Source organism: Jatropha curcas, chromosome 4, assembly GCF_041381405.1.
Source record: "Jatropha curcas cultivar XTBG-Jc1 chromosome 4, XTBG_Jcur_1.0, whole genome shotgun sequence".
In the NCBI taxonomy this organism is placed as follows: domain Eukaryota; kingdom Viridiplantae; phylum Streptophyta; class Magnoliopsida; order Malpighiales; family Euphorbiaceae; genus Jatropha; species Jatropha curcas.
In genome coordinates, this window is record NC_143154.1 from 27,021,748 (window position 1) to 27,047,049 (window position 25,302).

At 36.0% G+C, this 25,302-nt stretch overlaps 2 protein-coding genes and 1 long non-coding RNA gene across 5 annotated transcripts; 1 reads left to right on the plus strand and 2 right to left on the minus strand.

The window, feature by feature from the left end:
• Positions 1–126: 126 nt before the first annotated feature.
• On the plus strand, positions 127–19,014 carry LOC105646772 (ARM repeat superfamily protein). The gene is made up of 18 exons (XM_037642003.2): positions 127–365; positions 486–675; positions 1,119–1,237; positions 3,346–3,391; positions 4,886–4,958; positions 5,046–5,103; positions 5,594–5,689; positions 6,488–6,605; positions 6,686–6,952; positions 8,262–8,363; positions 8,514–8,871; positions 9,894–10,007; positions 10,741–11,369; positions 11,493–11,689; positions 12,165–12,387; positions 13,642–13,761; positions 14,722–15,486; positions 15,852–19,014. Exons 2-18 carry the CDS (start codon positions 580–582, stop codon positions 18,894–18,896), a joined length of 6,426 nt encoding a protein of 2,141 aa, XP_037497931.1. The 5' UTR covers positions 127–365; positions 486–579; the 3' UTR covers positions 18,897–19,014.
• Positions 14,621–15,855, minus strand: LOC149497108 (uncharacterized). Its single transcript, XR_016320442.1, has 2 exons — positions 15,605–15,855; positions 14,621–15,530 (listed from the first exon to the last, which is right to left on the minus strand). It is a non-coding gene; the product is annotated as an uncharacterized LOC149497108 (long non-coding RNA).
• A 538-nt stretch (positions 19,015–19,552) lies between the features above and the next one.
• Positions 19,553–23,620, minus strand: LOC105646771 (amino acid transporter AVT6A). 3 transcript variants are annotated; one of them, XM_012232701.4, is made up of 7 exons: positions 23,234–23,618; positions 22,902–23,032; positions 22,291–22,771; positions 21,932–22,084; positions 21,404–21,607; positions 20,311–20,776; positions 19,553–20,003 (listed from the first exon to the last, which is right to left on the minus strand). In XM_012232701.4, the coding sequence occupies exons 3-7, from the start codon at positions 22,712–22,714 to the stop codon at positions 19,865–19,867; spliced, it is 1,386 nt and encodes a 461-aa protein (XP_012088091.1). In that variant the 5' UTR covers positions 22,715–22,771; positions 22,902–23,032; positions 23,234–23,618; the 3' UTR covers positions 19,553–19,864. The 3 variants fall into 3 exon arrangements, with proteins under 3 accessions (XP_012088091.1, XP_012088090.1, XP_012088089.1); XM_012232700.4 differs by having other exon boundaries at positions 22,291–22,782; positions 22,902–23,620; XM_012232699.4 differs by having other exon boundaries at positions 22,902–23,618.
• Positions 23,621–25,302: the final 1,682 nt, after the last annotated feature.

The window sequence follows — 25,302 nt, forward strand, 5'->3', positions numbered from 1 at the left end:
ATGATAAGCCCGTGAAGACGAATTTAGCCCTGAGCTTGTAATTGATGAATAAAAAACTTGTTCTTGAGCTTTTGGACCATTTAACGGTGATAATTCTCACTTTACAAGTGCAAATATTCTTAATTTATTTTGTTTTGTTGGGTAACAGTCTAACAGACATTAACCCAATTTACCCGTCAGAGAATAGCATAAGGGAAATCCAAAAGGATTAAACGAGCTACCGTTTAAGGTTACATCTAAATCCGTAAATCGATCAAACGAAGCAGAAACACATTTCACAGCTCCTGTTCTTCGTACTAGATCATCCCAGACTGGCAATGGCTTCAAGTTCAAGCAATCATTTACCAAAACCCTGAACTTTTCAGGTTCTTCTCTTCCACTCATTTGCAATTGAATCCGCCCTCTTTAATCTTCATTCACAATCTCTTCCTCGGAATCCATCCTTTTTCATTTTTCATCAATTAATGGATTTTTCTTTCTTGTAGTTTCTCGTAATTCACGGGCGATGGGTCTAAGTTTTCGTGTTTCGGGCATTTGAGAGTGATTCTTGTTGTAAGCGCATAGTAAATTACTACGAAGATGAAAGCTGGAAGCGCTGCGAAGCTGATTGTTGATGCGCTGCTGCAGCGTTTCCTTCCTCTGGCCAGGCGCCGCATCGAAACAGCTCAAGCTCAGGTCTGTAATTTTTAATTATCTCTTAGAATTTTATTCCATTGTTTTGTATTTAGTTGAAGTTTTGAACTTTTTAATACATTTTGATGTTTTTGTAAGATTGGGTCTCCATATTTGGTGCATGATCAAGAATGCAGAAAGTGCAAATAGAAGTACATGGTTTTGTTACTTTTGCGGGCTGGGAGAAGAGACTCATGGATATATTGCTAATTGCGTGATTATTGTGCTTTTTTTTTTTTTTTTTTTGTCTTATGTATACTATTTCTACTTGCTTAGGGTGTAGAAGAACTATACAATTTCCTTGTGGGATGCTGCTTTATTACTTTCTAGATTCGATGTGATGGTCGGACTCATAGATTTTTCATTGTTGCAAATGTTGTGTCCTTGTGCCTTTTACTACCAACAATTTTCTAGTAATGTTTATGCTGTTACATTGAGAAATGCAGGATGGACAGTACCTTCGACCGTCAGACCCAGCCTACGAGCAGGTTTTGGATTCCTTGGCTATGGTTGCTAGACATACTCCTGTACCTCTTTTAGAAGCTCTTCTTAAATGGAGAGAGAGGTACGTCATTATAATCCCACTCCCTTGAGTTTCCTCTTTGATTTACATTCATTACGTGCATTATTTATCATGTTAATTAACAGTTAAAAATTAACTACTAACCAGATTTCTTCAAGGATATACCGAATTTATCATCCACGTGGTTGCAATCTTGTTTCCTTCTATCATAATCCTTAACTTGCGTCTTAATGTGTGCCTATATGGTTCCATTCTCAATGTTCCCATATACATGGATAGGACAAACAAATGACTTAATTGACAAATGAATAAAAATAGGAATCACAATTGGAAGTTTATCAGGATTTTGTGTATGCATGTGTATACAAAGCCTTAATCCAATTGGGAGTTTAATTCAACTGAATTGAGCCTTACTTCCAAACTATTTGGGATATGCTGGAAAGCAAGTTTGAAGAACACACCTAGAGAAACTTATTGGCTTTCAAATTAAAATTGATGAGAGTGAGAGTGATAGAAAGAGGGAGGAATTGTATAAAAAGAGGCTAAGACGAGTTTCTTGTGTATGAAATATGATATGTATGCTCACCAAAACCTTCTTTTGCATGATTAGAAACATCTAGATGGCCAAATATAATGTTACTTAGCAAGGGAGATGTGGATTATTATTAGGCCAAATAATGATGAATAAATAATAAAAAAAAAAAAGACTTTTTCTTGAACTTGAAATTTTATCCAAACCTTCTAAGATAGACTATTATACCATAATTTGAAAATTAGTTTCAAATGTATCCAATTGTAAAGAGCGAAATGAAAAAATATTTTATTATTTCTTTATTGAAAGATTATCTTTTAATTTTTTTTCCAAAAACACCATTTCTCCTCTCCTCACAACCCATGCGCTTCCCCTAAACAAAAATGAAAGAAAATTCCAACTGTGATAGAGATTTTAGAGTAGTAACTATTTGTTATTACTGTTCCAGAGATCTGCATAGGTATGCACCAATTGATTGACTTGTGTACAAGCTACTGCAATTGACCTTTATTTGCATATTTCCTCTTTTATTCAAGTAGATCAAATTCAAGTGTCTTCTACAAGGATATTTGAATGTAGAGTTCTCATGGGCTACCCTCATGGTTTTATACTTTTAGGACAGTAATTGTTTTTCCTTAGCGTACTCCAAATGCTATAAAATAAATTTCTGCTATTTTCTTGAGGCAAGGAAGATATTTTTAATTCAATATGAAACTAAGTTAGCAAAAGAGTATAAGTTTCCTTTTAACTTTTACCTTCATTTGTTTTCAAAGAATCGTTTGTAGAGAAGGGTCTAAAACTGAGTTTAATATCTCTAACACATTACCTCATATGAAAGCCTATGGTGCTTCAATCGTGAACAACTGCATCTACATGATGTTTAAATTTAATTAGTTATAGGGCGTGTTTGAGATTTGAACAATGGACAACATGGTCAAAGAGCTTTGATACTGAAGCAAAGGATCCTCTTACTAAAGTCCCAAGCTCACAAACAAGGTCCAAGAATGGGTTATGTTTGTGCCTTCTTTATTCATTTCACAATTAACCGTGTTTCATCTGCTAGTGAGAAACAATAATTCCCAGTGGAAACTTTCTTATAGGAAAATGAATTCTATTCTCTAGCAATTTTTAATAAAATCTCACATCGGCCATTCTTTTCCTCCAAAAAAAAAAGATTAACTCATGTCTTTGGATTGCAACTTGTGATTTACACAGCTGCTTCCCTTTTGTGGAGGACTCATTATTCAACCATATTGGTGCAGAGCATTACTAGGCATTCTGCTTCCTGTATGGATGGAAACAAACCTATTTGTGTCATTCCATTTTTAGTTACATGTTAGGCGTGTGACTTAGTTTGTACTTCCTTTTCTTCTTAGCTGATAAATATAAATAGAGGTTCCTTTCAGAATTAAGGGTTTGAATTTCCAACATAATAACTACAGTGAGCAGCTAGAAATAAGCTTCAACTGTAAGGAGCAAATGACTTATTTGGCACTTCAAATCTGCATTATCGTAACTCTCGGTCTCTAACTCCGATGTGAAAATTCATTATCTTCTGGAGCGGCTAATTGTTTTCTGCTAAGTGTTTTCTTTCACTTTATTAAATTTTTTGTTGCAGTGAATCTCCTAAAGGTGCAAATGATGCTTCTACCTTCCAAAGAAAGGTTGGTAATGGATTACTGTGTGTATCACTATTATTGTGGTTGTTTATTTTCTAATAGTTGCTTTCTAGTAATATTCTCCTTATTTGCAAAAAATAGGAGTAGCTAACAAAATTGCATCTCTATTTGTGTGAGCACGAGTGTGTTTATTTGTGCGTGTTTTTGGATGTTTGTGTGACATGTTTCTACACAAAAATTAAACAGTTGGATACTCATAAATGTTCCTACACTCTTCATGTTGAAAGATTCAGATGGATTACCCAGTTAATACCTTCAGTTGAAGCAGGCTTAAAATTCAATTTGCTGTCTTTCCCTACTCTGTTTTGTTCCAAATATGCAGGATTTCGTAAATCACCTAATCTCCAATCCCAAGGACATTTCAGCTAAGGAACCTTCTTCAAAAAAACGAAAATTGATGCTGTAGAGGGAAAAGAAAAGAAAAAAGCTACTCTTTCTATAGTAACTGGACAGACAGTCTGTTGTTCAAAATTGAGGCATAACTCTTCAACCAAACATAACAAACTAGTGTCTAATTTCGAGCATTCCCTTTTATATCCTCCTAGAATCTTAAACAAATTCACAAAATCTTTTTTAGTTTGTTAACAAACTCATTGCTGATCACATATATTAAGAAAGGTAGCCTTTGCCACGGAACTGATGTTGAAAAATGTTGTACACCATCATATTATTTTGTACCTATAAATTTAATCCTCCTAACATCTATAATAAGTCCTTGATATTCTAGCCATTAACCAATATTCTGTTGGGAGGAAAATTTGAGAGGAATAATACCATGGAAAGGAAAGAGTGTGGTCTTTTGGTTTGTTGTAAGGAATCAAAAAGAAAAGGAAGCATTCTTTCCTTCATTTGGGCCTTCATTTGAGCCCACATTTTCTCATCATTTCAATTTTTTGAGAATTGGAGAGAAGGAATTACAATAAATGCATTAGTTTCCGGATTTTCCTTTCCTTTAACCTACCAAAGCACACATTTGGATTTGTATTTTTTCGACCAGTTGATCCAACAATTAATAATTACAGATTCTTTCTTTTTCCTTCCTTTGTCAATCAACAAATAGAAGTAATTTCAAGCCCCATTTCATCCTAAATCGTTCATTTCTGACTTTTCCCTCCTTTCTTATTTCCCTCTTCCTACTGAGGGATATTAACTTTTTGTTTATGAGGAAACTTGAAACGTCAGAGTGGCAATTTATGGCTAGATATGCTGATAATAGATAGGTGTATTACTATCTTGGAAATCACCCTTGTTCTTTTTCTTTATGGATGATTCGTATAGTGGAAGGAAAAACATAATGTGCCATAATTATTTTCTGTCTATATTATGATCACTTAGTCGTCTCTTTTGCTTATCAAATTATGGTTGCTTTTTTTTCTTTTCGTTAATGTGGCAGAGGTGATGTAATACGTTTTTTCTTTCTGTTTGATTCAAATATGATTATTTGATTCAGAGTCTAATATTATCTTTACATGGCATCAGCTTGCAGTTGAGTGTATTTTTTGCTCGGCATGCATTCGTTTTGTGGAGTGTTGTCCTCAGGAAGGACTTACTGGTTTGTTTATCATATTCTTTTGTTTTTTTTTTTTTTTTGAATTTGTTTTTCTTACTAGTGAAATAAAATAGATTAATTTCATTGCAGAGAAGCTTTGGTCCGGCCTTGAAAATTTTGTTTTTGACTGGCTAATCAATGCTGACAGGTAAGGCTGCTGCCATGGGTTTAGGAAAATTTTTTTAAAACAATTGTGTTGACTTTTTCTGCTTCACTTGCAACATAAATTGTGCTCATATGAAACAAACTCCAATGATTCTCCACGGTACTGATAAAACTCAGAAATGTCTTTCCCTCTTTGGCAATTTTATCATAAACTTCTTTTGCAAGTCAATTTAAACGAGCTGCATTAGCTGTGAAAGTCTTGCGTTTGTAGTTTTGCTTTAAATTTTAGGATAAGATTTATGGCATTTGAAAATTTGGCATTGTTTTGCACAGATTGATAGTGCTTTTACCTAAGCACAACCATGCCCTTGATCTACAATGGACATGTTATTGACATTCAGGAATTAGCTCCTGTTTCTTTACTACCATGTAGACATTAATAAAAACGTTGAGAAATCAGTTATAAAATTTGTCTTCTATAATATTTATCTGCTTCTTTGTTCCAGTATATGCTCACTAAATTCATTTTGCAGGGTTGTTAGCCAGATTGAATATCCCTCATTGGTTGATTTGCGAGGTCTCCTTCTGGACTTAGTTGCTCAGCTCTTAGGTGCCTTATCTCGTATTAGGTGATAATCACATTTTGATTCCAGGCATCAATAGTAGTTTTCTTCAATTCAGAACTGTTGATAATAAGATATACTGTGTTACATCTTAAATTATCTTGGCTTTTACATGCCTAGTTTTGCTTTTTATTTAAGTACAAGTTTATTTCAAGGTTAATTTAGCTTTCTAATATATCTATCCTTAACAACTTTGGCATACCATAGCTATTTGTTTCAGCTATATATTTTCTTGACTTGACATCTTTACTTTTTCCCATTATCTAGGCAGATTAATCATCTATGTCATATTTTGTAGAATGATATATCCTAAGCTAGGTGCACTAATTCTATATAGGGGACAATTGTTGCTTTTGCTTTTCCTTCAGCTAGCGATGCAACTTCTTATCCACCTTTTCTAGTTGATTTTTTATGGTACATCATAGCAACAACCTCAATAACAATCCAACCAGCTGAAATACATAGTGATGAAATTGGAAATGGAAATGCAGAATGTTTTTCCTTTATAACTTGCATACAGGCTCGCATATTCTCAAATTTGGGTTGATATCATATCTTGAGAGAGTGTGAGAATAAATGGAGCATAAATATGCCACCTTCTTTCCTGCCTTTTGATCTATTTCTCATATGAAGTTGGCAACCACATCCAAATTCATGAGGTTAAGTTGTGGAACTATGGACATTCAAGTTGACTGGACTACTGTTTAAGTACCATCTGATTCTGAAATTGAAAGCATGTTTTACTTTGTTTTTTCTCCTCTGTAATTCTAGATTACAACATTTTATCTTTTTTGGCTTGTGCAGGTTTAGCTTTGTAACAGAGCGCTTTTTTATGGAATTAAACACACGTCGGATTGACACTAGTGTGGCCCGAAGTGAAACACTGAGTATTATCAATGGAATGCGCTATCTGAAACTTGGGGTATGTTTATTAATTTTAACTTCTTCAGGAGACAAATGACATGAAACTATTATTTAACAATAAATAAGTTAAAATGCTAGGTTAAGACTGAGGGAGGACTGAATGCATCTGCTTCCTTTGTGGCAAAAGCAAACCCTCTTAACCGTGCCCCACATAAACGCAAGAGTGAGCTTTACCATGCACTATGTAATATGCTTTCCAACATTCTAGCTCCGCTAGCGGATGGTGGAAAAAGCCACTGGCCACCTTCTGGTGTAGACAACGCACTTACATTGTGGTATGAGGCTGTTGGGCGAATAAGAGTGCAACTTATACATTGGATGGATAAACAAAGCAAACATATAGCTGTGAGTGAATCTCAGATTATCTACTTTTTCTTGAGTTTCAAGTGTATGGTTGTGCTATCATAAACTGGTTTCTTTTACTTAAATTCCTTTTCCATTAAAATTTTTGAGATTCTGTCATTTAGTTGTTCCCTAAGTTGATTTTGGTGTGCAATTCTAAAGCATAAAATGGTTTCATAGAAATTTCTTTTGGTGGAATAAGTAGTTTTTTCTGTCAGTTTTGACTTTTGAAGCCTTCTATATGCTGTTAGGATGAAGTTGCGTTGAGTGCTGTAACTTTGGGATGAATCTTCTGCAGTAACATTCTGCCTAGTATCAATCTGAAATTCTAAACTGTACAAAGTGGTTTTTGTAGATATTTAATCTGCAGTAGTCTTATAGCCTTTATTTGTCATGATTTCTCAGTTTACTTATGAGGTGAAATAGGCCCCTTCCACATCTTAAAGCATTAAATTACCACATGCTCTTAAACTTTAGTTTACATTTTGAATGCATTATGGACATCTTTATTTAGCTTGCAAGTGCTGGTCCCTACCACAGTATGCTGGATTAATTGGTTTTAAATGTCTTTTGTGGTACAAATAGTCTTTTTCTAATCCTTTTTGTTTATCTATAGCAGAAATATATAACCTATCATTTCAAGTGTTCCCCCTTGTCAACTATTTTAAAGAGTTTTTTTTGTTGCATCACATGCTTCCAAATTGATGGAGATTGAAATTATGTTATACTAATTTGTCCTACTTGTGATATCATTTCATATGTTAACAACCTCATGAACAACCAACCAGTTAGATACTGATTATTGAGCTTGAGCAACCGGCTTAAACATGAGGTTCCAGGGAATCGAACTTGGATAACTGTTCAATCATAGAAATCTGACTTTTAGTAGCCATCATCTTGACTTTATTGGAATGGTTGATTGGTTGTAGCTTTATTCTACTTCTCTTAGATAATGAAGTATTAGATTATGTTTGGTCTGGCGAGTGGTATGGTCCTAGAAGTATTAGAGACATTCTCATGGTTGCATCTAATTGTCTTTATTATTTCCTGTAAAATGTTTATCACAGAATTTGTAGTTGGAACTTTCCACATTGTTATATTGCCATCTTGTTTTCGATTTCAACCCTCATTTTATTTTTGTCTTTTGTTATTGGTTTTTATGTGAGATTCCGTGCCCCAATTATGGGAACCTCCCTCTTCCGAAAATCACAACACCACCCCCCCCCCCCCCAAAAAAAAAAAAAAAAAGCAGGAAGCACTTGTGCATTCTTGTATTTTCTTTTATCCTCACATGAATGATTCTACATCTTAGGTTGGCTACCCTTTGGTGACTCTTCTCCTTTGTTTGGGTGATCCTCAAATATTCCACAACAACTTGAGTCCACACATGGAGCAACTCTACAAGCTTCTAAGGGTAAGTTCTTATTAACTTCAATATAGGGGGAAGCAGTGGAAAAATGGTTGCAGCTGTCTTATCATGTTGGTTTGTTTAGGGTTTGGGGCCATCATTTTACAGAATTTTCACTTCAAGTATTATGCAATAGCATATGTTTTGATTGTGCAGGACAAGAACCATCGTTTCATGGCCTTGGATTGTCTCCATCGAGTTTTGAGGTTTTACTTGAGTGTTCATGCTGCTAATCAGGCCCCAAATCGTATATGGGATTATTTAGACAGTGTGACTTCTCAACTCTTAACATTTTTGAGAAAAGGAATGCTTACTCAAGATGTCCAACATGATAAACTAGTTGAGTTCTGTGTGACTATAGCCGAGCATAACCTTGATTTTGCCATGAACCATATGATATTAGAATTGCTGAAGCAAGATAGTCCAAGTGAAGGAAAGGTTATCGGTCTTCGTGCTTTGCTTGCCATTGTTATGTCTCCTTCAAGTCAACATGTTGGCTTGGAAATATTTAGAGGTAATAGATGACAAGCCATGTTACATGAATACAATATAATATTTCGTTACGATATGTGGACTAATTAATTAAGCATCACTTTAACTATTGATTGTGAGATTTTAGTGTACATTGGAGAAATTGTTTAGGAAGATTTTTCTTGTGTTTTCCTTTTCCATAATTCCTATTTAGACATAAGTTTGTGTTTGTGTATATATATAGGCTTGATGTAATTGTTCAATACAAGAGAAATAATAAACTCACATGTCCCATAATGTGGTCGGATATCAAAGGAAAGCTGGCTCATATATGATTCTTTTTGCTGGTTTGAATGTGGAATACGACAAATAAGAATACAGGTGCTTGGTCGGAAGCCTTTGCCTTCTTTAAAGCAAACATATTCATATGTGCAATAGGAAGAAAGTCGGCAAAGTGCTATGATAAATATAGCCACTATTGAGAAGACCAGACCCAATTGTTTATTCTTCTTATCCAAAACAAAATAATCATAGCTCATCAGATAAAGATCACTTATAGTGCAACTATTGTGGGAAGCCTGAGCGCCTATATAGCATGGACACATTTCATGCGCGGAAACATTTGGAAACTCCTCGAAAACGTTTCAGGGCCGTTTATGTGAATTGAGTAATTTGGAAACACGTTTCTGCTCTAGGAGATATGTCCAAAAAATTATCCAAGATTCTTGAAACTTACTCATGTAACCTTGGATAATCAACTTGCTGATGGTTTTACTAAAGGGTTTAATAGGAAATATTTTCATAATTTAGTGCGCAGGCTGGGCATGTGCAATATTTATGCACAAACTTGAAGGGAAGTGTTGACTTGTGTGATTTTAGTGTATCTTGAAGCAATTATTTAGAAAGATTTGTTTGTATTTTCCTTTTCTATAATTTCCTGTTTAGACATAGGTTTGTTTGTATATGTAGAGTTGATGTAATTGTTCAATACAATACAGGAAAAATGAACTCATAAATTTTCTGCCTACTTTTCTCTATCAACATTAACTCCTGTTCCATATGCAGGACATGATATTGGACACTACATACCAAAAGTTAAGGCAGCAATTGAGTCGATTTTGAGGTCTTGTCATAGAACCTACAGTCAGGCCCTTTTGACTTCTTCAAAGACAACAATAGGTAACACCTTTCTCAAAATTGTATAGTATTGGTATGCATGCAGGAAATGTTTGTCGGCAATTTGTCACATAAGGTTAAAAATGGACACACACTTTACCATCATACTACTCAGTTGACTAATCTGGTGGATAATTTTTATTTCTATTGTATATATATAAACTTGTTTTGCTTGCATTTAATTTTGATGGATAAATTTTCTCTCTTTTCCCATGTATGGTTGAAAAATTGTAGTAGTTGCTTGACGTAGTCCTTCAACTTCTATCACTGTCTGAGAATATCAGGATATTTACAACTCTGAATTCCACACAGCTGTCAGTGAACCGAGAATTGGCCAATTTGATGCTCATTTTGAAAATTATGCTGAAGCCTAACCTGATTGGCTAAATTGGTTGTAAAAAAAACTCATTTAGCTGACCCCACCAGTTTTAGACTATAGTTAGTCATTGAGCTTGTAGAAACAACATAAATTAACAGTCTAGAGGTTTTGCATGTGGGAAAGATGTTGACAAGCATCAAGTATCTCACCACCCACACATTTTCACCTATTTAGGTGGGTCAACAGGTCTGCATTATTTTCTCTTTTTATTTCAATTTTTTGCAATGTGTCCTTTTACTATTCTTAAGACTCATTCTGTTTATGAACTTGGTTGTGCTATATCCTTGTATTGCTTGCATTCTTTTATTCTTCTTTGGGCTGCAATGGCACATACCAAACAAACTGTGTACTTTTCAGATGCTGTGACCAAGGAAAAGTCCCAAGGGTATCTCTTTCGGTCGGTCCTGAAGTGTATACCGTACCTGATAGAAGAAGTTGGACGAAGTGATAAGATAACTGAAATAATCCCACAACATGGCATAAGTATTGATCCCGGTGTTCGTGAGGAAGCTGTTCAAGTATTGAATCGAATTGTTAGATGCCTTCCTCATCGTCGATTTGCAGTTATGAGGGGCATGGCCAACTTCATACTTCGGCTTCCCGATGAATTCCCTCTTCTCATTCAAACTTCATTGGGACGCTTGTTGGAACTCATGCGTTTTTGGAGAGCTTGTTTGCTTGATGATAAACTGGATTCTGGTGCTGATGATACAAAGTGTGGGGGACAGGGAAATGAAGGATTTAAGAAGTCTTCCTTTCATCAATCAGAAGTGATTGAGTTCCGTGCATCCGAGATTGATGCAGTTGGTCTTATCTTCCTTAGTTCTGTGGATAGCCAGATTCGGCATACAGCATTGGAGTTATTGCGCTGTGTACGTGCCTTGAGGAATGATATACAAGACCTCACTTCACGTGAGCAAGTGGACTATAATTTGAGACTTGAACCTGAACCTATATTTGTAATTGATGTCCTAGAAGAACATGGGGTGAGCTATACCAATATTAGTTTCTCCATCTATTGCATTATTTTTACAGTCTCATGTGAGATGAATTCTTGAGAATGTAAGTTTTGTCTTCTTATTTTTGGTTTCATATCTTCAATATCATAGGATGACATTGTTCAGAGCTGCTATTGGGATTCTGGGCGTCCATTTGACCTGAGACGAGAATCTGATGCAATTCCTCCTGAAGTGACACTTCAGTCTGTAATATTTGAAAGCCCTGACAAGAACAGGTGGGCTCGGTGTCTTAGTGAACTTGTCAAATATGCTGCTGAGCTTTGCCCAAGCTCTGTTCAGGATGCAAAGTAAGTAGATGACTTTCATGTATTCATGTTACATTTTTTTTTCCTGGAATCATATTTTGCTGTGTTTTTACATGCCTATCATCTAGCTTTAATGCATTGCTCTCTTGAAGTAATATGTTTAGCAGGATTCAACTTTTGCAGTATTTGGATCTTTGAATTTTTGGATTTTTAGGCGTTAAATGCAAAACAATTGTATCTATTTGTGCATTTTTTTGGTTGTATAACATGTGAGTGGGTTTTGCGTACATTATTAGGTGCTTCTGAACTGAATACAAGTTTACCAAACTTATAATTACCAACTAAAATGTTCAAAATATAAGGGAATCAATGCTTAATAATTAGTGCATAATGTCTGGTTACATTGTTAATATTTTTCCTGCATTCTTATTGCTTAATCATGTTTTTCATGTTAATCAATTTCAGCACATAGGAAAAAGATACAGGCTTGTCATTTTAACAAAATTTCAATTAGCAGGGTAGAGGTCATACAACGACTTGCCCATATCACGCCTATTGAGCTAGGTGGAAAGGCTCATCAGTCACAGGATGCAGATAACAAGCTGGATCAGTGGCTCATGTATGCAATGTTTGCATGTTCATGCCCACCAGATAGTAGAGAAGCTGGTGGCTTAGTTGCAACCAAGGATCTTTATCATCTTATTTTTCCTTCACTGAAATCTGGGTCTGAGGCAAACATAGTAAGTACATATTACTAGAGCTGCTGTTTTTCTTCTTCTTCTTCTTCTTCTTCTTTGAAAATATATCTTACTAGTGCTCTGTACTATGTTGCTAGGACTAGTGATCATTTGATCCTAACTAATTGATTTTAAGAGAAAAATTATTGTTTGGGAGAGAAAATAAGAGAAACAAATAGAAAAGGAGCAAAGAATTGGGGAAGATCCAGAGAGAGAAAGTGAAGGAAAATGTTTACTATTCATCATTTCAAAATATTCACCGTTACATCTCACTTCTATACCTACAATTACATGGCTATCACACGAGGTTCAATTGCCACATCATCCAAACATGTTTAATCACCTAAGCAAAGCTAACAAATTGATTTACAATTAAAATCAATTCAAACAGCAATAGTCAAACCCAATTATATTTGCAATTAAACCCAAATTGTTAACAGAAATTATCTATCCTAACAACTAATTATAGAATGGGAAGTACATTTGTATTTCGAGGACGCTTGTTTATTTGGTCATTTAGATTTATTTTCCTATGGCGTAACAATCTGTTTATCTGAGCAAATATCGCAAACTTGATGTTGAAGCTAACAAATATCTTGATCTATTTGGAGGTTGTGAGGCCAATTCACATATAAGTGCTATAAATTCTTAAAGTTGGCATGCTGTATCTTTGTTCTATCTTTTGTGACCTGAAATTTCTCTCTTTTAACTATGCTATTGACTAGTTTTGCTATATGGCCATGTTGCTTTTTCTTTCCCAATTCCTCCAAGTAGTGAAATCTGTCTTACGCTGCCTTTTCTTACACACTTTCTGCAAATACTGTTGACTGTTGAGAGTACAAGTTTTCTTATTCAAATATGTGCTAAATATGTGATAGGTTTTCAAAACTATATGGCTCTGTGCCTGTGTTATTGCTAAATTAAGGTGCCTGTTTAGCAGTCAAAGGAGACAAAAATTTTTTGGTCAATAGTAAATGTTTGGTGTGCCTTTTCTCTTGGTTTGACTCTCTCTTTTCCTTTTGAGGTTCCACTGGGGCTTGGATTGGTAGAATGGAGGTAGGATTGTGCTTACAAAGATAAAAGCCTTATATGTTATAAGTAATGCAGTCAGAACCAATTTGAGGTGGTTTTGCATGGAAGTAAACGCCTTCTCTTTAACTAATTAGAAAGATTAATTACTTTATATAAGCACTGCAAAAACACCATGCTTTTCAGATTTGTAGCTGATGCTTAAATTGGTTGTTATCATGAATTTAGCATGCAGCCACCATGGCTCTTGGTCATTCGCACTTGGAATCATGTGAAGTTATGTTCAGCGAGCTTTCATCTTTTATTGACGATGTTTCTTCTGAAACTGAGGGAAAACCAAAGTGGAAGGTATGGATTTATCATAAAGTACCTGCAATATCTGTTATTTTTTCTGGCTTTCATTTGTAACTTGATGGAAGCATTATTCTCAAACCATAGTCACTGAGTTTTCATTGAAAACTGCTAGTTTAGAAGGATATGTAACTTCGCTATAATTTTGAAGATTGGTTAACGTACCAATAATAGCCAACACCAATAATGTTTGAGTCTGCTTGGAAGCATTATCAATCATCACAGCTGACTCTTTTTCCTAACAAGCATATAGGCGTAGGAAATATATCATGCATGAGGTTCATATGGCATTATTGCTTTCTCAAGGTAACTGGAGTATTGGGTATGTTATCAATGTGATTATCACATATTTTTCATGAAAAATTGTTAGGCTGGACTTCACTAGCAAGGTTCATGACCATTTTGATAAGTTGCATCTACTAATCTATTGCTACCCTTCAGATTCCATTTTTCAAATGGACATGATCTCTTTTTAATTGGTTATCAGAATATCTCAATTGAATCTTGATGCAATGTCAATTTAATTGGTTATCCGAGTTCGTCCATCTAAATCCTCCGCATTTTGTTTATCACAGACCATGAAGGATGTTAATTTTTTGAAATCAGAACATTCAGACCAGTGCTTAACGGTCTGTGTCTGGTTCAGTTTCCAGTTTGTTCTCAATATGCTATTCCATTATTATGCCTCAATATTTTATTCTAGAATTAACCAATGATTAGAGGTCATTCCTTTTTTTCTTTTGGAAGATTGCAATGAGCTCAGTCAAAATCCAGTAGAGTTGGTGGAAACCTGTCCTTTCACTTACCAATTAATATCTTACCATTATGGTATTAAGAAAAAGAATAAGAAAGAAGAGAAGACAAACTGTTCATAGAATTTTCTTTAAATTGATAGTTTCCCAAATTTTGAACTTTTGTTCAGGCAACTAACAGAATGTCACATTTCTATTACTGCAGTCTCAAAAATCTCGTCGTGAGGAACTCCGGATTCATATTGCAAACATATACCGAACTGTTGCTGAGAAAATCTGGCCCGGCATGCTGAGCCGTAAACCGGTTTTCCGTCTTCATTATCTTAGGTTCATTGATGAGACAACTAGGCAGATCTTAACAGCGATAATTGAGAACTTTCAAGAAATGCAACCTCTCCGTTATGCACTTGCTTCTGTTCTAAGGTCTCTTGCACCTGAATTTGTTGAGTCAAAATCAGAGAAATTTGACCTCAGAACCAGAAAACGACTATTTGATCTTCTTTTGACCTGGAGTGATGAAATTGGCAGTACATGGGGCCCGGATAGTGTAAGTGATTACCGACGTGATGTTGAACGTTACAAGGCTTCACAGCACAACCGGTCAAAAGATTCTATAGACAAAATTTCTTTTGATAAAGAACTAAGTGAACAAATTGAGGCAATTCAGTGGGCATCCATGAATGCTATGGCTTCACTTTTGTATGGGCCATGCTTTGATGACAATGCAAGAAAAATGAGTGGCAGGGTGATATCTTGGATCAATAGTTTGTTCAATGACCCTGCACCTAGGGCTCCATTTGGTTACTCTCCATCAACTCCATCTTATTCCAAGTACACAGGAGAAGCTGCACGTGGAGCTGCTGGTCGTGACAGACATAGAGGTGGTCAGCACCGTGTTTCCTTAGCAAAATTGGCTTTAAAGAATCTTCTTCTTACAAATTTGGACCTTTTTCCAGCTTGTATTGATCAGGTAAAACTTTACATTTTGATTGGGTGCATGCATCACTCTCCTGTCTGGAAAAGCTTTACGTTAGGGTGATACTAATGTTTCTTATTTAAATTTAAAAATTGAGAACAATCTGTGCCACCTGGTTAAGAGTAATAATCTGATGTCTCAAGCACAAGGTCTTCCTGATGTCTAAAATACTGGTTTGCTTTGCCCTTTCGTCGTTCAATTATTTTGCTATTTTATCGACTCATGGTCTGGGCCTAATCCATCATTACACTCCTGTCTGTATTTACAGCATTTTACCAGTCTGTTTTTTCTGTCATGAACATTGATGAGTTGTGTTGACTTTCAGTCTTTATAACTGATTAATTAGACTTTTTTGCCAGTGCTACTATTCTGATGCTGCTATAGCTGATGGTTACTTCAGTGTCTTGGCTGAGGTCTACATGCGCCAAGAAATACCTAAATGTGAAATACAGAGGCTTTTGAGCCTGATCCTCTACAAAGTTGTGGACCCAAATAGACAAATCCGTGATGATGCCCTTCAGATGCTTGAAACACTTTCTGTTCGTGAGTGGGCTGAGGATGGTATTGAGGGCTCAGGAAGCTATGGAGCTGCTGTTGTTGGCAATCTTCCTGATTCCTATCAACAATTCCAGTACAAGCTTTCATGTAAACTTGCCAAAGATCACCCTGAATTAAGCCAGCTTCTTTGTGAGGAGATCATGCAGAGGCAACTGGATGCTGTTGATATAATTGCACAGCATCAGGTCCTAACATGTATGGCTCCTTGGATTGAGAACCTAAATTTCTGGAAACTCAAGGATTCAGGTTGGAGTGAAAGACTACTGAAGAGCCTTTACTATGTAACATGGCGACATGGCGATCAGTTCCCTGATGAAATTGAAAAATTATGGAGCACAATTGCTAGCAAGCCAAGGAATATTAGTCCAGTATTAGATTTCTTAATCACAAAAGGAATTGAAGATTGTGATTCAAATGCATCTGCTGAAATAAGTGGTGCATTTGCCACATATTTTTCAGTTGCGAAGCGGGTTAGCTTATATTTAGCACGGATTTGTCCACAGCGCACAATTGATCACCTGGTTTACCAATTGGCTCAACGGATGTTGGAAGATAGCATTGAACCAGTTGTGCCTAGTGCAACTAAGGGTGATGCCAACGGAAACTTTGTGTTGGAATTTTCTCAAGGGCCTGCAGCAGCCCAAATTGCTTCCGTTGTGGACTCCCAGCCACACATGTCACCATTGCTTGTCCGTGGTTCCCTAGATGGTCCCCTTAGAAATACTAGTGGAAGCCTGAGTTGGCGAACGGCGGGTGTGACGGGGCGAAGTGTCTCAGGCCCATTAAGTCCAATGCCTCCAGAATTGAATGTTGTTCCAGTGACCACAGGACGCTCAGGGCAGCTCCTTCCAGCACTGGTGAACATGTCAGGCCCCTTGATGGGAGTTAGAAGTTCAACAGGAAGTTTGCGGAGCCGCCATGTTTCTCGGGATAGTGGAGATTACCTGATTGACACTCCAAACTCTGGTGAAGATGGTTTACATCCTGGAGTTGGTATGCATGGTGTTAGTGCGAAAGAACTTCAGTCAGCATTGCAGGGGCATCAACAGCATTCATTAACTCATGCAGATATAGCGTTGATTCTACTGGCAGAAATTGCATACGAGAATGATGAAGATTTTCGCGAACACTTGCCTCTGCTTTTTCACGTCACATTTGTTTCAATGGATAGTTCAGAAGATATTGTGCTAGAGCACTGTCAGCATTTGCTTGTCAATCTATTATACTCACTTGCAGGCCGGCACTTGGAACTGTATGAGGTAGAAAACAGTGATGGAGAGAACAAGCAGCAGGTTGTAAGCCTGATAAAATATGTTCAGTCGAAGAGAGGGAGCATGATGTGGGAGAATGAGGACCCCACAGTTACAAGAATGGAGCTTCCTAGTGCAGCACTTCTGTCAGCACTTGTTCAGAGTATGGTTGATGCTATCTTCTTCCAAGGAGATCTACGTGAAACTTGGGGTGCTGAGGCACTCAAATGGGCCATGGAGTGCACATCAAGACATCTTGCATGCCGCTCACACCAGATCTACCGTGCATTGCGGCCTAGTGTCACAAGTGACACATGTGTATCTCTCCTTAGATGCCTCCACAGGTGCTTAGGAAATCCAGTGCCTCCAGTCTTGGGATTTATCATGGAAATTTTGTTGACATTACAAGTAATGGTAGAGAATATGGAACCAGAAAAGGTTATCCTCTACCCACAACTCTTCTGGGGATGCGTTGCCATGATGCACACAGATTTTGTTCATGTTTATTGTCAAGTGCTTGAGCTCTTCTCACGTGTGATTGACCGTTTATCATTCCGGGAGAGAACAACAGAAAATGTGCTCCTTTCAAGCATGCCTCGTGATGAGCTTGATACTGGTGGTGACATTGGGGAATTTCAACGAATCGATTCACTAGCATCATCCAGTGGGAGTCTGCCTACATTTGAAGGGGTGCAACCTCTTGTGCTTAAAGGGCTCATGTCAACTGTTAGTCATGGGGTTGCGATTGAGGTTCTCTCGCGAATCACTGTGCATTCATGTGATTCTATATTCGGGGATGCAGAGACAAGGCTCCTGATGCACATCACAGGTTTACTTCCCTGGCTCTGCTTGCAGCTCAGCAAGGACACAACAGTTGCACCTGCTTCACCACTCCACCAGCAGTGGCAAAAGGCTTGCTCTGTTGCAAACAACATTGCACATTGGTGTCGAGCAAAATCACTGGATGAATTAGCCACTGTTTTTGTGGCTTATGCCCGAGGAGAGATCAAAAGTGTTGAGAACCTCCTTGCTTGTGTTTCACCTCTATTATGCAACGAATGGTTTCCAAAGCACTCAGCTTTAGCTTTTGGGCACTTGTTACGACTATTGGAGAAAGGACCTGTTGAGTATCAGCGCGTGATTCTGCTCATGCTCAAAGCATTGCTTCAGCATACGCCCATGGATGCTTCTCAAAGCCCACATATGTATGCAATTGTGTCACAGCTGGTGGAGAGTACATTGTGCTGGGAGGCACTCAGTGTGTTGGAAGCCCTCTTGCAGAGTTGTAGTTCGTTGCCAGGTTCCCACCCACACGAGCCTGGGTCATATGAGAATGGTGCTGAAGATAAGATGCTTGCTCCTCAGACCTCATTCAAAGCTCGGAGTGGGCCGTTACAGTATGCCATGGGATTTGGGTTTGGGGTAGCTTCAACACCAGGCGCAGTAAGTGGAATTGAATCAGGAATCCCACCTAGAGAGGTGGCTTTGCAGAACACACGTGTGATATTGGGACGAGTACTTGACAACTGTGCCCTAGGGAGGAGAAGAGACTATAGAAGGCTGGTGCCTTTTGTAAGCAGTATTGGAAACCTATGATGACCGTATAATTAGTTTTAATAACTGTAAATGTATTCTAAATGCAGCACTACTGGAAATTTTAGGTACATGATTTGTAAATAGGCATTATAAATTAGTAGCAGTTTTTGAGCCAAAATTAGTAATTGTAGTATTTTTAGTCTCTATTTTGCAAATTATAGTAGTTTCATTGCATTAAATATCAAAGCGTTAGGAGCCATAGTACTCCAGATATTCATATAACTGGAGCTCTATTTGATTTAGAGCAACAACAAATGAAGAGGAAGCCTGTTTTTGAAATTGGTATTGCAAATTTGCAAGGAGTGCCTCTTCTCTAGGGAAACAAAATCTCTAAACATCCAACAGAAAGACGGGAAAAGACTCTGCTTTCTCAAATTCACTCCTTAATTAAGCTTGCAAATTTTACTTGAAACTAACAGTTCCAAACCCTAACTCGGGAACCTCAAATGTGCTAAATTGCATTTAACATCAAAATGGTTCATTTCATGATTCTCCTGGTAGAGACTTCACTTCCAAACAAAATTTACAAGCCTGTCCCGCACAAAGAGTTAACTTCATTCTAGAAAAGTTTATTTTCGAAAATTCAGCTATGCAATTGAATCAATCACAATGCATAAAGCCTGTAGAAGCAGGAAAAGCACACTGCAAAATGGCTATAGCTAGAAAAAGCAGCGGTCATTTTTATAATTTGATTCAGGTCCAACACAGTAAAACTAAAATAAAGCACAAACCAGAACAACAATCCACATAATACACAATCTGAAAGGGTTTAGGGAACGTGTATGTCTTTAGCAAAGTGATTTTATACATTTATCCGAGTGCTCATCTTATTAATACTTCAACTCATTACACCTTCCTAGAGGACTCAGGTTTTAAGTTCGACTGAATGATTCTGCAAATTAAGGTATCTTAGCTTAAAGATGACCTTGCTTCTCAGTTCATTTCACAGTATGAAGCAATATGAGAGATCATTCGCGAGGTGATGAGTTCTTTTTAATCAATGCATAGGCATCACTATATATGGCCACCAAGTTTGAGAATACAGCAAGGACAATCATGAAAATACACAAGATCTTGTCCTTCTTTGTTGCTATATCATGACGATTCCTGAAATACAAAGGTGAAAACAGATACTGATTGGCACCTGATCAAAGATAACAGAACGGTGATAGTGTGCTGATTCAACTATAACTATCAAATTTTACTTCAAGCCAATTAGTTACTATTGTTTCATAACATGGACGTGTTTTCAATTTTTCTTAGGTATATAGAATTTGGCATAATCAACCATGAACAACTAGCCTACATGACCTGTCTGCAAATTAGTACATACAAATTCATACTAAGAATTAAAATATATATAATAAGAAAAGAGTTGAACTTGCTAGTTCAAGTAATCAAGTCATAAACATACCTAAGAGTGATGGAAGCAGGAAAAATGAATCCAAGGCAAACCGCAGCAGTTGCTCCAGTGAATTGGAAAGCATCCCAGATGCTTGGAATGAAATTGGCACCCAAGAAGATCAGAGCGATTAGTCCAATGGTAATTGATGCAAACCTCATATTTTCCTGATGAAGAGGCCTTGCTGAGGGAAATAAGAGACCGTCCAAGTTGAGTCGTAAGGGATAAAAGACGATTGGAAATACAAGCATGAGATGAGCAGCATAACTAACACGGACAGCATCATTAAGCAGGGAACCAAAAGGGATGCCAAGGTCAGTATCAAAATTGGCAAGCACATCATCAAGAGTTCCATCACCAAATAGAAGAAATCCAAAGATGCTGGTCATTATATACACAATTGAGCACAAAGCAAGTGATGTTCGTACAACTGCTTTAATCTGAGTAGAGTCCTCAAGTTCATTATCTATGCTGTGAACTGTAAATAGAGCATTAAATCGATTAGTAATTGTCTGTATAATGATTCCAATTTAAAGGTAAAAAACAAAACACTAACTAAATATCTGTCCCCAAGCATCAAGTAGAATATTATCAATTAATTTTAAATTAACCAATCTTTATTAGCCAAGACCATTAATTTTAAATTGGTGCGTGTATAAAATAATACAAAGTTCTGATAAAAGCCATCACATTCAAGTGTACTTCATATTCTGGACGCCGGTACACAAATATGAAACCTAATCCAAGGAAATATATAAAATGAGTTAACTTAAGGGCAGCCAGCTTTGTTATCTTTCATAAGCAGAACAACTTAATTATTCTAAGAAATAATTCATAAATTCAAAATATAAAAGAGTAGTCTTTACAAAACTAACTGGCTTAGATACGGGTTGTAAGGAACTGGTGCTAAACTGAAACAAATTTACTTAGAATTTGGCAATGTTCATGATGATAGATCGGGTATATATTAAACAAAGAAAGCATTTCAAGCAGCTATTAGACAGTTAATACTATCTCGATATTAAATTATTAATGAACCTATTGCCACAGTTATGTTGATAACCTTTAAGAACAAAAGAATCCAGGTAACTATAATATAGCATACCATTGTAGTGGCAGATGTATGCAGTGACAAGGACAGGGACAACGGTAAAGAGTTTCCAAAATGATGTCAAATCAGTAACATCAGGTAGCAATCTGGGCATCATTATGCTTCCATTTATCAACTTGACAATTGTAATTCCCACAGTGATGACAAGGAAAACGACTGCTAGAGCAACTGATAAGGCAGATGTGAAGCTTAAAGAATCTGTAAACAAAAAATTTCACAATCATTCTCCACAATGTATGTGCTAGTATAAGTTGTACTATAACTAAATTGCTGATAAGGATATGGTGTCCAACTGACATGCCAAAGAGAATGATCCAAAATGGATTGCTGGTAAAGGAGCTCATTAGACCCCAATATTATATTACAAGCAGCAACATAAAGTAGTTTGAACATAAAAAAATTCAGATTGTTAGCATCTAAAACTGCTAAAGCTCATAAATTATTTATTTTAGTATATAGCCTAACACATAAGGAATCAAGATAAAAAATAATGACACTTTTCAATTAAGACAAAATACTGACCGATTCTCTTAAAGCAAGCGAGTGGAGAAAATATAGCAAGTGTTGTGACAAGAACGACAAAGAAACGTGCAGTGAACCAGTGTTCTCCAAACCACCCTTCAAGCACACCAGCATGGTGAACTCCACTTGAAGATGTTCCAGAAAGCACATCACCTTCAAATACCGAGACAGGAAAACATTAGCATTTCAGTCCTTTCCACAAATATCAATAACTACTTTCGTTATACCATCTATTAGGAATTAAAAACATGAATTAAACAATACCAGACTCTCCCATATTTGGTAAGATTAGGCAAACTGTCATAAATACACATATCAAATAGTTTTATGAGGAAAATTAGAGTGGAATGAAAGCATACCAATAATTATCATGTACACAATGAGTACACCAATGTTGTTAACCAACACAGCAAGTTGCAATAAAATCCTCCCATACTTTCCAAAAGCATCTCCCATAAGTCCTCCATAGGAAGCACACTTCCCTGCCCTGCTAAACCTAAGCAGCAGCTCAATTGAAGCCTCTGTCAAGAAAGCCATAAAGATGATCATGGCAATCCCAAGTACAAGACCTAACACTTTCATGGTAGCAGGGAGTGCCATGATTCCAGCACCAACTACAGTAGTTGACAAATTAAACACTGCTCCAGTAAAGGAGGCGCCATCAAACTCATCAAAACCTGCAGCATCCTGTTCCCTCTTGGGCAATAAGGGAGCATCCTCATTAATTTGTTTGCTCTTCCTTGACTTTGTCTCCTTCTTTGGAGCATGATTTTCAATTGTCATCTTCTTTAGCAACTTAAAAACTATTCCAAATACAGATTTCAGACTTCAATACAAAATCTACAAAGCAGCTATAGTAAAGTTAGAATATCTGTAGTTCATGAAAATTCAGAATTAGCTCCACAATTCTACAACTACTGGTGTAAGGAAATGAAATTCAAGAAATTTACAAACTAAATCATTTACTAACCTGTAATATCGGTTTGAACCGAATTCAAACTCGAGGCTTTTTTTTTAAAAACTCTACAACGAGCTTCTCAGCAGGAGGGGGGAAGATTGTTATACCCCAATGGCCCAGACAACCAACTTTGATAATCCGATCTGTCAATAACTAGATCTCTTTCAATATCAGCCAGTCAACTATGAAACGAACTAATAATCACAAGGCCTCAAAATTAAGCTTTGTCAACAAACTAAAACTTCAATCACAAAAATTAACACTAAATAATTTACAGCAGAATTTGAAATCCTTAAGATAAAAAAGAAAAAAAGAATCAAACCCAAGTCCCCAATCCCCAATACCTATGGCTGTTTTTCTTTGACCAATTTGTCAAAAACTATCACCCTTGAAATAAATGAAAACCCAGTGGGAAACAAATGAAGAAAATAAAGATTGAACCAGAAAGATGAAGACTTGGTAGAAACCCAAGAATAAGGAACAATACAAGATAGAGATTGTATTATAATCCTCAGTTCTTGAAGCCACGCAGCTTTAATTTATAAACAGCCAAAAGAGAGAAAGCTACACGGAACGACAGAAAAAAGTCTTCGAGTCTGTGCGTTTGTATGGACGGCAGACGTCCGATAGATACATACGAATTGACCAGTGAACAGAAGGTGAATTATTATGAAATTTCACACCAAAAAATTATGGGTCAAAAAGGCTTCTCAGATTTTTTTGGGGGGAATTACTGCTCATGGGGGCTTGTTGTCGATGGCCGAAAAAAATAAAAAACAGATTTTTCCCTTTTTAATTTGTTTAGATGGTTCTATTATATTGGAAAAAAAAAATGACAACTAATTATCATCAAATCTCAATTATTACCATACTTGCCTGAGTTTTGTTTGCTGGTAATGATTTTGAATTGAAAATTTTTCCTACATGGGAATAAGAAATAAATGTAGGGTCTTGTTTCTATCTTGTTGTACTTTTCTTTCCACCCACTTGGCAAAAACTAATAATTAAACGAGATTTATCATTTTGGTGTATAATCTATAGAAAGCAAGTAATCTCAATTCAAGAATATAGCTGTATTCAAAATCCCCATGAGTCCACCAAAAGAGAGAAAGAACGCGATATAGAAAATAATTTTCAACCTTTGCTAACTTGAAGAAAACAAATTACAGTAATTAGTAATAACTCTAATTTTATGGGCCAAGCCAAAGAGCTAATTGGGAAATAAAAAATCCTATTGGGCAATAAAATATGTGACCTAAAAAAATAAACTCTAATTAAAATATTTTTTTAAACTTTTCCTTATTAATATTGAACATCCTACAACAAATATTTTATTTTTTCTATATGAATATTGCTTATACAGAAATTATACAAAATACTTCTTGATATTTTCTTAAAGGATAAGAATTGAAACAAATAAGAAAATTAAATTTTATCTTAAGTCTTCTGGTCTAACACACTTCTGTGTCACTTTAAAAAAATAAAAAAATTCCTCTTTGCCTTATTAATTATGTCAAACATGTTAACTAATAACCATATTTTATAATTTTTCAAAAATAAAATAAAAAACTACTATGTATGCACAAATATATAAAGTATGCTTAATTATTAGGAATACCTCAAACTTTGAAATTACCACAATTTTTGCACTCTAATTTAAACTTTTTAATATTTATATTTTAAATTGGGAGAGTAATTATAAAGTAAATCTAAATTAAGAGTAGGGTTTTAAATAAAAAATTTTAAATGGTGGGTTAATTTTTACCAAGCATAGTGTAAAGCCACACACCACATCTAAAAGGCTAAAAAAAATTATAAACTCTTCGGTTTGGCAATTAATCACAGTTAAGACTCTTCGTCCCTCCATGTAGGTGCATTTAGTGAGGATTGAATCCAAAAACTCTTTCCACATGATTAGCATGCATTGCCAATTGAGCTAAATGTCATTTAACTTGCTGCTATTTTTGATTCAGAACAGTAAACATAAAGACATAGAATTAATCCAAAAATAAAAGAAAAAATGTTATTTATATAGCTATTCTTAAAGTAAGAATTTTATTTACCATTATTACTAAAATCAAAAAGAAAAAGATGAGAGATAAAAATAGAACTGGGTTGATGTAACCATGGAGAATGGATCCAAAAGAGTTGCTAATTTGGCAATTTTGTCCCCATTAATTGTAACCAATTAAAAATTTTAACATAAAGAAGAGACATTCTTTCAAAAAAAAAAAAAAAAAAAAAAAAAAAACATAAAGAAGAGACAATAACATTTGTGGTGGACAATTCACCAATGTTAATGTCATCTATTAGATCTCCAATTTCCACATCCTTAATGAATTTGTCTTCTTTGTCATTAGTTAGGCACAAACCAATAATCTTAAAACCCCTTTGTAAAAAATAAAAATAAAAT

Excerpts from the sequence above, each read along its gene's own strand:
- LOC105646772 (XM_037642003.2), top strand. The coding sequence starts at position 580 with ATGAAAGCTGGAAGCGCTGCGAAGCTGATTGTTGATGCGCTGCTGCAG. Across the intron at positions 1,238-3,345 it reads CTTCTTAAATGGAGAGAGAG|TGAATCTCCTAAAGGTGCAA; the intron begins GTACGTCATTAT and ends TTTTTGTTGCAG. Across the intron at positions 4,959-5,045 it reads TCCTCAGGAAGGACTTACTG|AGAAGCTTTGGTCCGGCCTT; the intron begins GTTTGTTTATCA and ends ATTTCATTGCAG.
- LOC105646771 (XM_012232700.4), bottom strand. The coding sequence starts at position 22,714 with ATGACAATTGAAAATCATGCTCCAAAGAAGGAGACAAAGTCAAGGAAG. Across the intron at positions 22,085-22,290 it reads TGTGTACATGATAATTATTG|GTGATGTGCTTTCTGGAACA; the intron begins GTATGCTTTCAT and ends CGGTATTTGAAG. Across the intron at positions 21,608-21,931 it reads CGCTTGCTTTAAGAGAATCG|ATTCTTTAAGCTTCACATCT; the intron begins GTCAGTATTTTG and ends TTTTGTTTACAG.